At 44.1% G+C, this 14,925-nt stretch overlaps 1 protein-coding gene across 1 annotated transcript; it reads right to left on the reverse strand.

Moving 5' to 3' along the window:
• Positions 1-1,331: 1,331 nt before the first annotated feature.
• tax1bp3 (Tax1 (human T-cell leukemia virus type I) binding protein 3) lies at positions 1,332-11,928 on the reverse strand. The gene is made up of 4 exons (XM_078423913.1): positions 11,825-11,928; positions 6,660-6,779; positions 5,111-5,188; positions 1,332-3,437 (listed from the first exon to the last, which is right to left on the reverse strand). The coding sequence occupies exons 1-4, from the start codon at positions 11,861-11,863 to the stop codon at positions 3,303-3,305; spliced, it is 372 nt and encodes a 123-aa protein (XP_078280039.1). The 5' UTR covers positions 11,864-11,928; the 3' UTR covers positions 1,332-3,302.
• Between the last annotated feature and the right edge of the window lie 2,997 nt (positions 11,929-14,925).

Consider the following 14,925-nt stretch of genomic DNA (forward strand, 5'->3'; position numbering starts at 1 on the left):
ACTTAGTTAGGTGCAAAACAGTGCTGGAGGAAGTCAGCAGGGAAAAGAAAGGATGATGTATCAGTTTGTGACCCTTCAGAATCAATTGGATGATGCAAAACTACAGACGTTGGACTTACATGCACAGTGGGTGGGTGGGCACATTTGTTGGTAACTCTGAGATCCCTTAGAAATGTTTTTTTTTTACTGTTAGTTTTGTAGTTCAAATGTAGGAATGAGGTCTTGCGTTTAGATTGTGGATGAATGAAAACAGTTACTGCTGTTGACAGTCCATTGTGCCTAAGCAATTTCATTACTAAATCAGTTCTACAAGCTCGTAAAGAGTGGCAGAGAACACAATGAAAGATGTTACCAGAGTAAGAGGAATTATGCGGTTGCTGCTGATGGATCATGGACAGATGCAAATGTGAGCAGTGACTTGTTTCTGGAATTAAACACATTGTTGCTCTGGGTTTTTTTTTTTTAATGCCAAACTTTTGACAGATATTTAAATCTTAAGCCAGTGACCATTCAGGGAGCTTGCTATTCTTTTTCAAGTGAAGCTTAATGAAATACTACTGAAGCAGGCAAGGACTTGCAGGTGATAAGCAGCGATTTTTCTTTGGTAATAGCACAGTCCACCAATAAATCATCTACTAGATACTTAAATGTTATGAAAGAACTGGTAATGTGTTTCAGATTCCAACTTTTTTTTTAAACCCTCAGATCCTATATTCCACCCAACAGAATATCTACATCTGTTTCTTCAATTTTTCCCAAGATAGGCTGACTTAATGCAATAAAACATGAATCATTTATTCTACAAGAAGTGCAAGATGCAATTAAATCTACAATTTACATTAGTAATATAAATTAGGTAGATGTCACAGGCCCATAAATCAAATTGCATTTGATTTATAAAGTAATCCCTCCAAATTCTGCACTAGTACAAGCAACATGCTTTGTATCCAGTATCTTAACATTCTGATACTTGTTTCACCCCTCTGATGTCTGGGTTTCGATTTTAAAACCTGCTCCATGAAGACTATTACAAAATGTAACATCGTTTTGAAACTTCCCGAATATAATTTATTCTTTAGCCCCAGTGCTTCATGTTCCAAATAACCTTCCCTCCACCCATCTCTATATCAAGGAAGATGCTGCACCTGCTGGCCCTCCACATGGGCTGGAAGCTGATTGTGATCCTGTTACCACTGGCTTGGCCAATGCACCAGTGACTACAGGATGCATTAGACCACTACAACTCATTCCCTTGCTTCACCCCTTCGCAGTAATGTAATCATCAAAAACACACCACACCTCCATTGAGTGATCCACTCTAGCAAGTGTATTTATTGAAAGCAATTTAATTACAGTAATTGTGCAATGAGCAATTTTATTTCTTCCAAATCATCACCAGCAGATAGACTCAATTAAAGTTGTTTACATAAATACAAAACTTAAGTGAGACAAACAAATTATACAGAAAGGCTGTAAAAAATATGCCATAATCACTTGCTCATTAAAAAAAAAAGAGATCCTAACCTTTCACACGTCCAGGTTGGTGTAAGGAGCCCAGCCTCAGCATGTAGGATTCATGTACAATCCACCCAGGTTGTACTTGTACCAAATGTGTATTGCCCCTCAATAGAGGGGAACATGCAATGGTACACAGTATTCACTGGTACAGCTGGATGTAATGAGCCAGAAACCCTAAGCTGCTTAAAGACCAACATGCAAAGACCATTCAACCATACAGAGATACAGGTAGACCTAAAGTACTGATACAATTAAGTATTCACAACCAAGGTCATGCAATTGTGTCTGACAGTGATTAATCTAGTTTCAAAAGTTCTGCAATTTTATGTTTATACATTTAAAAATTGAAGAGTGGCTTTACCCAACAGTCACAGAAAAGGGAATGCAATGTGCAGCAGTCGCTGCAGTTAAATATTCTGGCACTCTGTATACTTTGTTTTTTTTTTGCAACACTCTAGGAATGAGTCTGAAGGCACTTTAAGGGGGCCCTGAATCGTTACCAGCTTGCATTATAAATAAAAGCAGCTCTATTATTCTGCATATAAAATTGCACTGAGTAATAATGTGGCTCTGGTCCTCCTGAGGATACATAATCACCTCAGAGATGCCTTGCAATCAGAAGTTGTAGCAGGTGTGAAGGCACAGGATTCCATTTAAAATAATAGAAAAGAATACTCAGTAAAAATCTATAAAAAGTACATTTTGAACAATGATCCATTCTCAAGAACCTCAAGGGACATGCACAGGTTCCGAATTTATGGATTTCGGTTGCTTTGGATCAATGTTATTTTGAATGAATCATATTATGATCAATAGCCCCAGAAAGCCATAGAACATGCAGTCCAGAGGTCATAGCCTCAGAATTAAAGGGCGCTCTTTTAGAAAGGAGGTGACGAGCAACTTCTTTAGTCAGGGGTAGTTAATCTGTGGAACTCATTGCCACAGAGGGCTGTGGAGGCCGTCAGTGAATATTTTTAAGGCAGAGATAGATAAATTCTTGATTAGAATGGGGGTCAAGGGTTATGGGGAGAAGGCAGGAAAATGGGATTAGGAGGCAGAGATCAGCCATGATTGAATGGAGTACACAATGGGCCGAATGGCCTAATTCTACATCTATAACTTGTGAACTCTGCATCATTCCATGTATTGGCACACACCAAATAAAGCCAGGTTGTATCTGCACATTTGGCATTGTGCAAACTAGTACTTCAAACTCAACTATCCTTTGGGTTCTTCAATGTCAGTAAAATGAACAATTTCTAATCAGTTATATCATTTAAAAGGGCCTTTGTATATTAGTGTCATTTCCTCTTTGGATGCATAGGCCAATTCAGCCCTCCCTAGGATCCCAGCAATGCCTTTGGGTAGCAAACCTGCATTTGCATAGTTGAAAGCTGATTAAAAAGCCTAGAATCTGCATTTAAATAGCGATCAGAAAATGTTTGAGAGAAATAAATTGAGTGTCTGTCTATTAATGCTATTAATAAGCTTGAGATTGAATTCTCTCACTTTGGAGACATGGTCCCAGTGATTAATTTGCTGAATCAGTTTAGTGCAGTTTATCAATAATTACATTAAAGGGAGTTTTAATGCAATGCTCAGTGAAATCTGTGCTAATTGTAGTTGTTAGTGACTCAAACAGTGGTGCCTTTGATGGTTCACCTGTGTAGTGTACTGAGAGCAAGGTATATTACCGTGGAATAAAGTTTCTAAAGACTAAACGGCTTTCTGACACAAGATAATTTCACAATTGTTATGTGTCGCCTATTCCAATGAGAACTTGGCTACTGCTGCGAATGTTGTATGGCCTGCTGAAGAGATTTACGGGTTACCAGAAGCCGAACTACATCTTCATTCTTCTTTGTGAGACGTTTCCTGGCCTGGTCATGTGTTACCATTGTCATATCCCAACCATTTACCTGCAAAGGAATCAGACCTTACATGAGTGGACTAGAACACCATCGATTTAATTCACACTGTCTGCAATTTTTAATTTGAGTTTGCTTTTTTCTCAATTGGATGTTTAATTTCCGTTGAAAATTCAGTTGACCAATCCATAAGAGGGCCAGGTGACTTCTTTCAACCAGGTGCACGCTTTATTCCCTGGATTTCAAGGCTCATTAGCTGAACAGATATTTCAACACCATATTCCATCTTACCAGGAAGTATACGAGTGAAGCTACTTTTCCCCCACACAAGATTGAAACCAAGCCCACTCAAGCCAGGTGACACAGTAGCACAGCGGTAGAGTTGCTGCCTTTCAGCGCCAGGGACCTGGGTTTGATCCTGACTACGGGTGCTGTCTGTACGGAGTTTGCACGTTCTCCCTATCACCTGCCTGGGTTTTCTTCAGGCGCTCAGATTTCCTCCCACACTCCAAAGACGTACAGGTTTCAAGGCTCATTGGCTTGGTAAAACTAAAATTGTCCCTAGTGTGTGTAGGATAGTGCTGGTGTGCAGGGATCACTGGGCGGCATGGACTCAGTGGGCTGAAGGATCTGTTTCTGTGCTGTATCTCTAAACTACTTAAAAATGGATGGTTGCCAGATATGAATCAGATTACTAGATTATTGGACACTGTGGGACATGTCAAAAATTAGAGCAAGATAGAGACACAAGAATGCATTTGCTGGAATAATAATTCAGAAGTTCCAGGACAAACAATATAGAAATTAGAGTTCAAACTTCATACACTGGCTGTGGAATTTAAATTGTTCATGGAATGGAATTTATCGTAAAAAACTAGTCATTAGTTATAATCAGAAACACTTCCAATTATGGTTAAGCCATATACACAAACCAGCCCAGCCACGTGGTGCTTCATTACTGCTGTTGGAAATAACCTTCTAAACCATGATTGCTGTTAAATTCAAACATGAGAAAGTAAATCAGACAGACCACCTGGCTTTAACCTAGGAACCCAATTCAATCACACGGTAGTTGTGTCCACACTAGCCCAGTCCGCCATGCAATGTTCTCACAAATGTCCCCGTGACCATCTGGGTTTCCCCGGATGCTCCAGTTTCTTCCCAGGTACACAGGTGGACCTTTGGATTAACTGGTCACTATAAATTATTCCCTTAGGATAAATTAATGGCAAAAAGAATCAAACGAGTTAGCATCCAAGTTGGGAGAGCAGCCAGTTAGCTGTATGTCACCTAGGGTGGGATTTTCTTGGGACTTCCTGCTATTTGCCTTTTACATAACTGGAGGTTGCAGGACTCCCGAGCTACGATTGATCCATCATTAATGAGATTGTTTAGCTGCGTCTATTTCTTACTGTTCAACAAGCATGTGTTGCTTGCTTCATGAAAGACCGTACCCACATCCTACCTCTCCACTCCATTCCTGTTACCCTCCTGCCCTATATATATTCACAACATGCTTTGCTTTTTAAACTTGCCCTATGTTTACTCTGTCACAGGCTGCTCCACCCTTCTCACCACCATTCTTTACTATTCCTCCCATCCTCCTTCATATTTCCCATCTCCCCGAAGTTCTACTTTTTTCTGTCGCCTCCCCTGCTATTTAATGATCCAACCCCCCCCCCCCCCCCCCATCATCATCTTTGCACGAACACCAGAAACCACACCTGCATTATCTTGTCTCCGATCAGTAGTCCTGCAACTTCAGCTGGTCCACCTTCAGAGACTCTAGTAACATATATACCCTGTATAAACAACAGAGGAATGATTGGTGGTAAATAAATGTAGGCTGGAAATTGCCCTCAAACATTCACTGACCAAATATGGAGACCCAAAAGAAGAAAGAGAATGAGAATAAAAGGCACAAAGTGCTGGAGGAGCTCAGTGGGTCAGGAAGCATCTCTGGAGAACATGGATAGGTGACGTTTCGGGTTGGGACCCTTCTTCTGAACCTGAAACGTCACCTATCCACGTTCTCCAGAGATGCTGCCTGACCCACTGAGTCACTCTGCTACTTTGTGTCTTTTCTTTGTAATAGAAGCACCTGCTGTTTCTTGTGCCTTGAGAGAATGAGAATAAACAAGCAAATAATGCAAAACAAAAATCATAAAGAGCAGTTATGGATACAAAAGGGAAGGCACTCGCTAAAGTGAAACATTCATCACTTAAAGGACGGCACTGTGGAATTATGGGAAACAGGAAACAGCAGTGACGCTAATTATATTGGATCGGTTTTTGTTGGATCGCACATCTCATTTGAGCCTTGCCCCTCTCACCTTAATTCTATGCCCTCAAGTATTTGAGTCTTCCACCTTGGGAAAGGGGTTCTGACTGTCTACCCTATCTATGCCTCACAATGTTATATACATATCCTATGAATGCCTATATATCTGTTCATCATTTGGGTGGGCTTTTGAGTGATCGCCCTTTTTTATTTCTAATTTCTACTCAGAAGACACACTTCCTCATTACTGCAGTGAGAAATAATACAATGATCCTATTTTATGTTTCCTTTTTTTTTTTTTTTGCTGTGATTGTGTGTGAAATTGTTTATTTTTATTGCTCTATTGCTGGACTGTGGGTGACCTTTCATTTCACTGCACATCTTGTATGTGTATGTGACAAATAAACTTGACATGATTGAAAGGCTTCACAAAAACATTACATGGACTGGAGGACTTGAGTTACAGGATCAATTGGATACTCTGGGACCATGTAGCCTGAGTGAAGACAGCTGAGAGGTGACCTTAAAGATGTTTATGAGGGGCAAAGATAGAGAAGATAGTCATAGTATTTTTCTCAGGACAGGAGAACCTAAACACTAGGTTTCTTCCACACAGAATGTGGGGGAGTGGGGCATATGAAACAATATACCAGAGGAGGTTGTAGAGGCAAGTACACTTACAATGTTCAAAGGACAGTTGGAGAGGTACATCAATAGGAAACATTTAGAGTACATAGGGCCAAATACAATGCAAATTGGATTGGGCATCTTGGTCGGAATGTAGGAGTTGGATTGAAGGATCCGTTTCAGTTTTGAATAACTCTACAATAGGGTCTGAAGACAATAGCTTCAGTTTGGCAATACTTAGTTGGACAAAATGTATACTCATTCAACACTCTGATCATCAGTGATGAAAGTGTTGGGTTGGGGAAAGGTGTACATTTCAAAATTATTTGGTGGGGCTATTTCTTGGTAATGACACATTCTCATACCTTGTCTGTTTTGTCCACAGAGTAGGGGTTTTGTGCAGGATCCTGGTCAATTCCACCTCCAATACTGAATCCCAGAATAAGGTTATCACCATGATGCAATTTACGGATTTCAATACGTTGCTGAAAGAAAGCAATTAAAAATCAAGATCTGGAAATATCTGTGGTGAATAAACTCAAAGCATCGATGCAGTCACTGCATCTGCAGGAGCATAAACTATTTTAGGAAAGGAAACATTATTTTGATCCAACAATGTCCCTTGAAAGAGCTCAACCTCCCTGAAACAGGTCACCACATATTTCAAAGGTGTTTTCCCACGAAGATAGATGCAAAATGCTGGAGTAACTCTGCTGGACAGGCAGCATCTCTGGAGAGAAGGAATGGGTGACGTTTCGGTTTGAGATCCTTTTTCAGAAGAGTGGTCTCGACCCGAAGCGACACCCATTCTTTCTCTCCAGAGATATTACCTATCCCGCTGAGTTACTCTAGCATTTTGTGTCTACTGTCTAAACCAGCACCTGCAGTTCCTTCCTACACACCATTTTTCCCCTCACTCTCTCCCTCTCGTGCCCAGTTATCATTTTATAGTATCCCAGTCAATAGGCTTCTCACATGCATGACTTCTTAAGCAATTCCACCAACTTCCTTTCTTTGGGAATTTTTTTAAATCATGTACTCAGAATTTGAGTAATGGCTATGATGAGCACCATGCCTGTGCAAACATGACCCTGTAAACTTCAAATCATTTACTTTAGAAGTCCAAACTATTACATTTTCCCCCACAAATTTCTAATACTGAGAATCATCAATTCTCTTATCAGATATTTACTCAAAGGATTCCTGATCCTCCCTGTATTAAAACCAACAAATCACGATTCATTTATATTGGAAGAAAATATAACATTAACTATAATTGTAGGTTCTCCATCCGCTGAATCAGAAAATCCCAACCAAAAAAAAATACCTAGCTGTTCTTTACACTGACACTTCTCCAAAGACTTCTCTTTGCAATTAAAAACAGCACATCATCCTCCATGAAACACCCTGTAGCTTTGCAAGCAAGATAAACAATTGTGACTCCCTTTAATCAAACTGACTTAAGAATTGTCAGAGTTTAACCCAAAAGTGATTAGAGGGAAGTTTTGACTATGTATTTATATAATGCAAGTCTCGTAATCTTTTTTCCTTCTATTCCGTTAAAGCAAGACAACAAAACAAAGTAATTTTTAAAATCTGCAACAAACTGCATCTAAAACAAGTCCCCATGCTAACCTGCAAGGCTAAAAAGATTAATTATGATTTATTAAACCATTAAAAATATTAAATCCTGACTTGTGAGCATTCTTGCAAAACATTCTCTTCATCCTTTACAGAAAAGATATGATGGGTTTATTCACAAAATGCTGGAGTAACTCAGCAGGTCAGGCAGCATCTCGGGAGAGAAGGAATGGGTGACGTTTCAGGTCGAGACCCTTCTTCAGACTGATGTCAGGGGGGTGGGACAAAGGAAGGATATAGGTGGAGACAGGAAGATAGAGGGAGATCTGGGAAAGGGGGAGGGGAAGGGAGGGACAGAGGAACTATCTAAAGTTGGAGCAGATAGTTCCTCTGTCCCTCCCTTCCCCTCCCCCTTCCCAGATCTCCCTCTATCTTCCTGTCTCCACCTATATCCTTCCTTTGTCCCGCCCCCCTGACATCAGTCTGAAGAAGGGTCTCGACCCGAAACGTCACCCATTCCTTCTCTCCCGAGATGCTGCCTGACCTGCTGAGTTACTCCAGCATTTTGTGAATAAATCGATTTGTACCAGCATCTGCAGTTATTTTCTTATAAAGATATGATGGGACTGGAATGTGGTGAGCAGGGCTGTATGCCATGGTCTAACTTGTATAGAGTTCTAGTATTCCATCCCTGCTTATGTGAAGGCTGTGCTGTTCAATTATCAACATCCTGATAGGGATATTTAACTGGATACATACATCTTCCAGAGATGCAACCTGGCATTTGAACAACATGCACTGATTGTTCCTTGGCATGCAGGATGGCAGAGTACACAAGGTCCTTCCATAATTGTTTCATCCTCATCCGATGCAAGGCGGGTGCCAGAGGCGTAGAAGATGGCAAATATTGCCAACACCCTTATCCAAAAAAAAAGGATGCAAATTCATATCAAATAACTGCAGGTCAGTCGGTTCAACCGTACACAGCAAGTACTTGGAAAAGTGAGTTGTAAAAGGGACTATCAGTGTGGATTTTTAAAAGACAAATTGGTTTCGGACTAACCTGTAGGGATTTTTGACAAGCTGACAGAGAACACTAATGCTAGAGTAAGGAATGGGTGACATTTCGGGTCGAGACCCTTCTTCAGTCTGAAGAAGGGTCTCGACTCAAAACGTCCATCAGTCTGAAGGATCTTAACCCGAAATGTCACCCATTCCTTCTCTCCTGAGATGCTGCCTGACCCGCTGAGTTACTCCAGCATTTTGTGTCTACCTTCGATTTGAACCAGCATCTGCAGTTATTTTCCTACTAATAGATGTTACCTATATGGATGTTTAGAGACATCTGATAAAATCCCAAAAATAAAAAGGCAAATCCACAACGTCAAACATTTGGAATTAAGGGATCATGGATTCCTCATTTCAGGACTCAATGGCTATGATTCTTGCTGTCATTTCTACAGTTGGATGTAATACGCTTTTGACTATTTTGACATTTACACTCAGTACAATGATGACCTCACCATTAATTTCTAATTAACATCAAATCCAATGAAAGCAACAGTAAACAGCAAAAGCAATACCCTCAGAACAAGGCCACGTGAAGAATCTCACAGGGTCTTCCACCCACCTCAATTTTGCCACATACCATGTCATCAAAAATCTCAAACATGAAGCTTATCGTGTAGTGTAGTCACAAGTGGAAATGGTGTAGACGGGTATAAAGGTCAGAAAAGACAAGGTGGCTCATTTCTGTGCTGTGTGACTCAAAGGAACTCCCTGTACAAACTCACACAATGCACTTACTGGTGCAAAGTACAATCTTAACCTAATCACAAAATGAACAGTGCTCAGTTACATTATTAAATAATGCTTTGAAAATGTGCTACTTCATTCATCATTGTGTGCTGTACTGGAATTCCTTCTTGCAAAACGAAGCCCTTTAAGCCTCGTGTTTTCCCCGATCCAGAGTTACAGAACAGCAGTCACACAACAAGGGAGGCGACTTAGCGTGTCAACTCTGTGGAATTCAATTCATGCAGAGTCAAGGAGTGGGGGACTGAAACATGACCATACAGCCCAAAGTAGAGGAAGTACCATATATTCGAAGACATATCAAGACGTGATTTACAACAGCTTGCATTTATTACATATCATAATTGGGGTGGGTGGGAACCCTTGACAATGGCCCCCTCCCTACATCAAAACGGGAACAAAAGGTTGAGCGAGTAGCTGTGCAGCAACTGAAGGCTGCGGAGGGCGTTGAAGGGAGGCAGGCAGGGTCGGGAGAAGAGTGGGGCTGGGAAGGGGGGGGGCAAGAGTGGGGCTGGGAAGGGGGGGGGCAAGAGTGGGGCTGGGAAGGGGGGGGGCAAGAGTGGGGCTGGGAAGGGGGGGGGCAAGAGTGGGGCTGGGAAGGGGGGGGGCAAGAGTGGGGCTGGGAAGGGGGGGGCAAGAGTGGGGCTGGGAAGGGGGGGGCAAGAGTGGGGCTGGGAAGGGGGGGGCAAGAGTGGGGCTGGGAAGGGGGGGGGCAAGAGTGGGGGGGGCAAGAGTGGGGGGGGCAAGAGTGGGGGGGGCAAGAGTGGGGGGGCAAGAGTGGGGGGGCAAGGGTGGGGCTGGGAAGGGGTGGGGCTGGGAAGGGGGGGCAAGAGTGGGGCTGGGAAGGGGGGGCAAGAGTGGGGCTGGGAAGGGGGGGCAAGAGTGGGGCTGGGAAGGGGGGGGGCAAGAGTGGGGCTGGGAAGGGGGGGGCAAGAGTGGGGCTGGGAAGGGGGGGGCAAGAGTGGGGCTGGGAAGGGGGGGGCAAGAGTGGGGCTGGGAAGGGGGGGGCAAGAGTGGGGCTGGGAAGGGGGGGGCAAGAGTGGGGCTGGGAAGGGGGGGGGCAAGAGTGGGGCTGGAAGGGGGGGGGGCAAGAGTGGGGCTGGGAAGGGGGGGGGCAAGAGTGGGGCTGGGAAGGGGGGGGCAAGAGTGGGGCTGGGAAGGGGGGGCAAGAGTGGGGCTGGGAAGGGGGGGGCGAGAGTGGGGCTGGGAAGGGGGGGGGCGAGAGTGGGGCTGGGAAGGGGGGGGCGAGAGTGGGGCTGGGAAGGGGGGGGGCGAGAGTGGGGCTGGGAAGGGGGGGGCCGAGAGTGGGGCTGGGAAGGGGGGGGCGAGAGTGGGGCTGGGAAGGGGGGGGCGAGAGTGGGGCTGGGAAGGGGGGGGCCGAGAGTGGGGCTGGGAAGGGGGGGGCAAGAGTGGGGCTGGGAAGGGGGGGCAAGAGTGGGGCTGGGAAGGGGGGGCAAGAGTGGGGCTGGGAAGGGGGGGCAAGAGTGGGGCTGGGAAGGGGGGGCAAGAGTGGGGCTGGGAAGGGGGGGCAAGAGTGGGGCTGGGAAGGGGGGGCGAGAGTGGGGCTGGGAAGGGGGGGGCGAGAGTGGGGCTGGGAAGGGGGGGCGAGAGTGGGGCTGGGAAGGGGGGGGGAGACCGAGGTGAGAGGGGGAGGGCAAGAGTGGAACTGGGGCGGGAGAGCGGCTGGGAGAGGGAGAGCGGCTGGGAGGGCGAGAGCGGCGGCAAGAGGGAGGGAAAGGTAGAGGCTGGAGCGGGAGAGCAACCGCAACCAGGGGATGGGGCTGGGAGGGAGAGGCTGGGAGGGAGGGAGGGAGAGGCTGGGAGGGAGGGAGAGGCTGGGAGGGAGAGGCTGGGAGGGAGGGAGGGAGGGAGAGGCTGGGAGGGAGAGAGGGGCTGACGGTGGCAAGAGGGCAAGTGAGGGGCTGGCCTGGCCCGGCCTGGGGAGGGAGCGGGGTCGGGGTCCAGGGAGCAAGAGCGGGACTGGGGCGGAGGAGGGAGCGAGGTTGGGCTGGGCGGTGACCCAGCGGACTCTGAGCCCCGGGGCCCGAGCACGGCAACGCCCGTGGGGCTGGGTGGGGGGCGGCGAAAGGGGACGGATGGCGACCCAACCACCGGCCAGCCGGCTGCGACTCACCACGACGGCGGTGACGGGCTGCCCGGCCACGAACGCCATAGCGGAGCGGCCGCCGGTTGCTCCGGGTCACGGCCGCGACCTCGTCACCCCGCAGCCACGCCCCCCCACCCCGATTACGTCAGAGCCACGCCCACGTCACCCCGCAGCCGCGCCCCCCTCCAACCCCACTCACGTCAGAGCCACGCGCACGTCACCCCGCAGCCACGAGCCTCGTCCCCTGATGGACAGGTGAGCGCCTCGTCACCCCGCAGCCGCCCCCCACTCACGTCACAGCCACTCACGTCACCCCGCAGCCGCCCCTCCGCGTTATAGCCACGCCCTCGTCCCCTGATGGACAGGCGAGTGCCCGCCCACTCGCCCAGGGCGGGGTCGGAGCGGCCCCACGTGGTCCGGGTCAGGTGAAGAGAGGCGCAAAAATGCTGGAGTAACTCAGTGGATCAAACAGGTCATAAGTTTGATCAACAGGAGCAGAATTAGGCCATCAAGTCTACTCCGCCATTCAATCAAAGCAATTTTGACTGCCCTTTGAAGAAGCAAGAAGGAGATAAGACTTACTTTTTTTACCTTCCATCAGTGTGGAGGTGCCTGGAGGAGTCACTGTGATGGATGTTTGTGTTGAATTATGTAGTTGTGTTGTTTTTGTTGCTTTTGTTAGTGTTGTGACTGCATGGTAACTAAATTTCGTTCAAACTTGTTTTGATTGACAAATAAATTCAATTCATTCAATTCAATTCATTCTATCTCTCCTAACCCCATTCTCCTGTATTAACCAAGAATCCATCTATCTCTGCCTTAAATATATCCATCTCTGGAGAGAAGAGGTGGATGACATTTCGGGTCGAGTCCCTTTATCAGACTCATTGATACCCTTCCCATGACTCTCGGTGTGACGACAGGTCTTAACCCAAAACGTCACCTATTTATTTTCTCCAAAGATGCTGCCTGATCCGCTGAGTTATCCCACCATTTTATGTCTATGTTCTTGTTTTGGAAACCAGCATCGGCAGTTTCCTCGTTTCTATCCGTCATGATAGAAACGGTTCACTTTGAGTATATAACAGTTGAGTACAGGTATATCCGTACTGATGGGGACAAGACTCATAAAATCACTTAAATACAGTACTGGTGGTAGTAGGAATAAATGTGTAGATTATTTTCTGAATGGGGAGAAAATCAGAGGTGCAAAGTGCTGGTAAAGGATTCCCCAAAAAGTTAATCTGCAACTCGAATCGGTAGTAAAGACAAACGCAATCCCAAGAATGAATGGGTTAACATATGATGAGCGTTTGACGGCACTGGACCTGTACTCAAGGTTTCAAGGTCAGTTTATTGTCACATGTACCAATTAAGGTACAGTGAAATTCCAATTATCATACAGCCATACTAAAAAAAGCAAAAAGACACACAACTACATAAGAGTTAACATAAACATCCACCAACAGCGGATTCCCCACATTCCTCACTGATGGAAGGCGATAAAGTCCAATCTGCTTCCTCTTTTATTCCCCCGTGGTTTTTATTTTATTTTAATTTTATTTAAATTTTAACAAAACAAATACATGTATGAACTCATAGTACGCGATGGTACCTACATTATAAATTCGATTATACATTTTAAATTCGATTATACCTGTATTGTTCTGTATTATCTCCCCACCCACAACCCCCCTCCCCCCCACCCCCCAGTTAGAAAAAAGAGGAAAAAGGAGAAGTAGAAAGATAAAGAAATAAAAATTAAAAAAAGGAAAGAAAGAAAGAAAGAAGGAAACCTGGAGACAAGAAGGAAACACTTCCGGCTAATTTCTTATTAAATTCTTTTTAGGGGTATCAAAACAATCCTAAAATTAAATATTTCCAATTCTTAATCCTAGTTTTAAAGTGAATGGGTTCCAAAGTTTCAAAAATAAATCATATTTATTTCTCAGATTATAAGCAGCTTTTTCTAATGGGATACAACTACGCATTTCTGCATACCATCTTGCAATTCTTATTTCATTGTGATCTTTCCAAGTGACCGCCACACATTTTTTTGCTATTGCTATTGCTATTTTGAGAAATCTTTCCTGATATTTATCTAAAATTAATCTTGGTAATATTCCTTTAGTATCTCCCAATAAAAACAACCTTGAATCCAATGGTATGGTCTTATTCATCAATTGTTCCAAAAAGTTTTTTAGGTCTTTCCAAAAAGGAGTTACCTTCGGACATGCCCATGTTGAGTGTAAAAAAGTACCCACATCATGGTTGCATCTAAAACAAATTTCAGGTAAATTTGGATTTAAATTGTTTAATTTTTTCGGAGTTAAATATAGTTGATGTAAAAAATTGTATTGCACTAAACTATATCTCACATTAATAGTATTTTTCATACTTTCTAAACACAATCTTTCCCAACTTGGTTCATCAATGCTAATATTCAGATCTGTTCCCCATCTTTGTCTTGATTTTTGAATTCCTGTCTTTGGACTAGATTTTTGTAACAATTTATACATTGAAGATATAATTTTTTTAGTTCCCTTGCCCTGAATCAGGGATTCAATTCCTTTAATTTGAAATAAAAACATTGAATTACCTAACTTTTCCCTTAAAAAAGATTGTAATTGATAATAGAAAAAAATACTATTCCCTGGAATTTGATATTTGTTTCTCAATTGAGAAAATGTCAAAAAATTATTTCCTTCGTAGCAATCTCCCATATGTTTAATACCCTTCTGTTCCCAGACTTGTAATATTTGATTATTCCAAGCAAACGGCAGTAATCTATTTTTTACTAATGGAGTTTTAGCTGTTAGAAAAAATCTTTTATCATTAGCTTTAACTGTTTTCAACAATATATTAATTAAATGTTTTAGCAAAGGTGACTCTTGATCCTTAACTAATAGCTTCGCTTCCCATTTATAGATAAATTCTTCTGGGCATAGTTCTTTTATTTTATCCATTTCAATTTTAACCCATGCTGTTTTTCCACCCTCTTGATAAAAGGATGAAATAAAACTCATTTGTGCTGCCAGATAGTAATTTTTAAAATTTGGTAATTGCAGTCCACCTAATTCAAATTTCCATGTTAATTTTTCCATAGACACTCTTGGCATTTTACCTTT

The sequence above is a fragment of the Rhinoraja longicauda genome, chromosome 28 (genome assembly GCF_053455715.1).
Source record: "Rhinoraja longicauda isolate Sanriku21f chromosome 28, sRhiLon1.1, whole genome shotgun sequence".
In the NCBI taxonomy this organism is placed as follows: domain Eukaryota; kingdom Metazoa; phylum Chordata; class Chondrichthyes; order Rajiformes; family Arhynchobatidae; genus Rhinoraja; species Rhinoraja longicauda.

Excerpts from the sequence above, each read along its gene's own strand:
- tax1bp3 (XM_078423913.1), bottom strand. The coding sequence starts at position 11,863 with ATGGCGTTCGTGGCCGGGCAGCCCGTCACCGCCGTCGTG. Across the intron at positions 6,780-11,824 it reads AGCCCGTCACCGCCGTCGTG|CAACGTATTGAAATCCGTAA; the intron begins GTGAGTCGCAGC and ends GCTTTCTTTCAG. Across the intron at positions 3,438-5,110 it reads TCGGAGACAAGATAATGCAG|GTAAATGGTTGGGATATGAC; the intron begins GTGTGGTTTCTG and ends ATTCCTTTGCAG.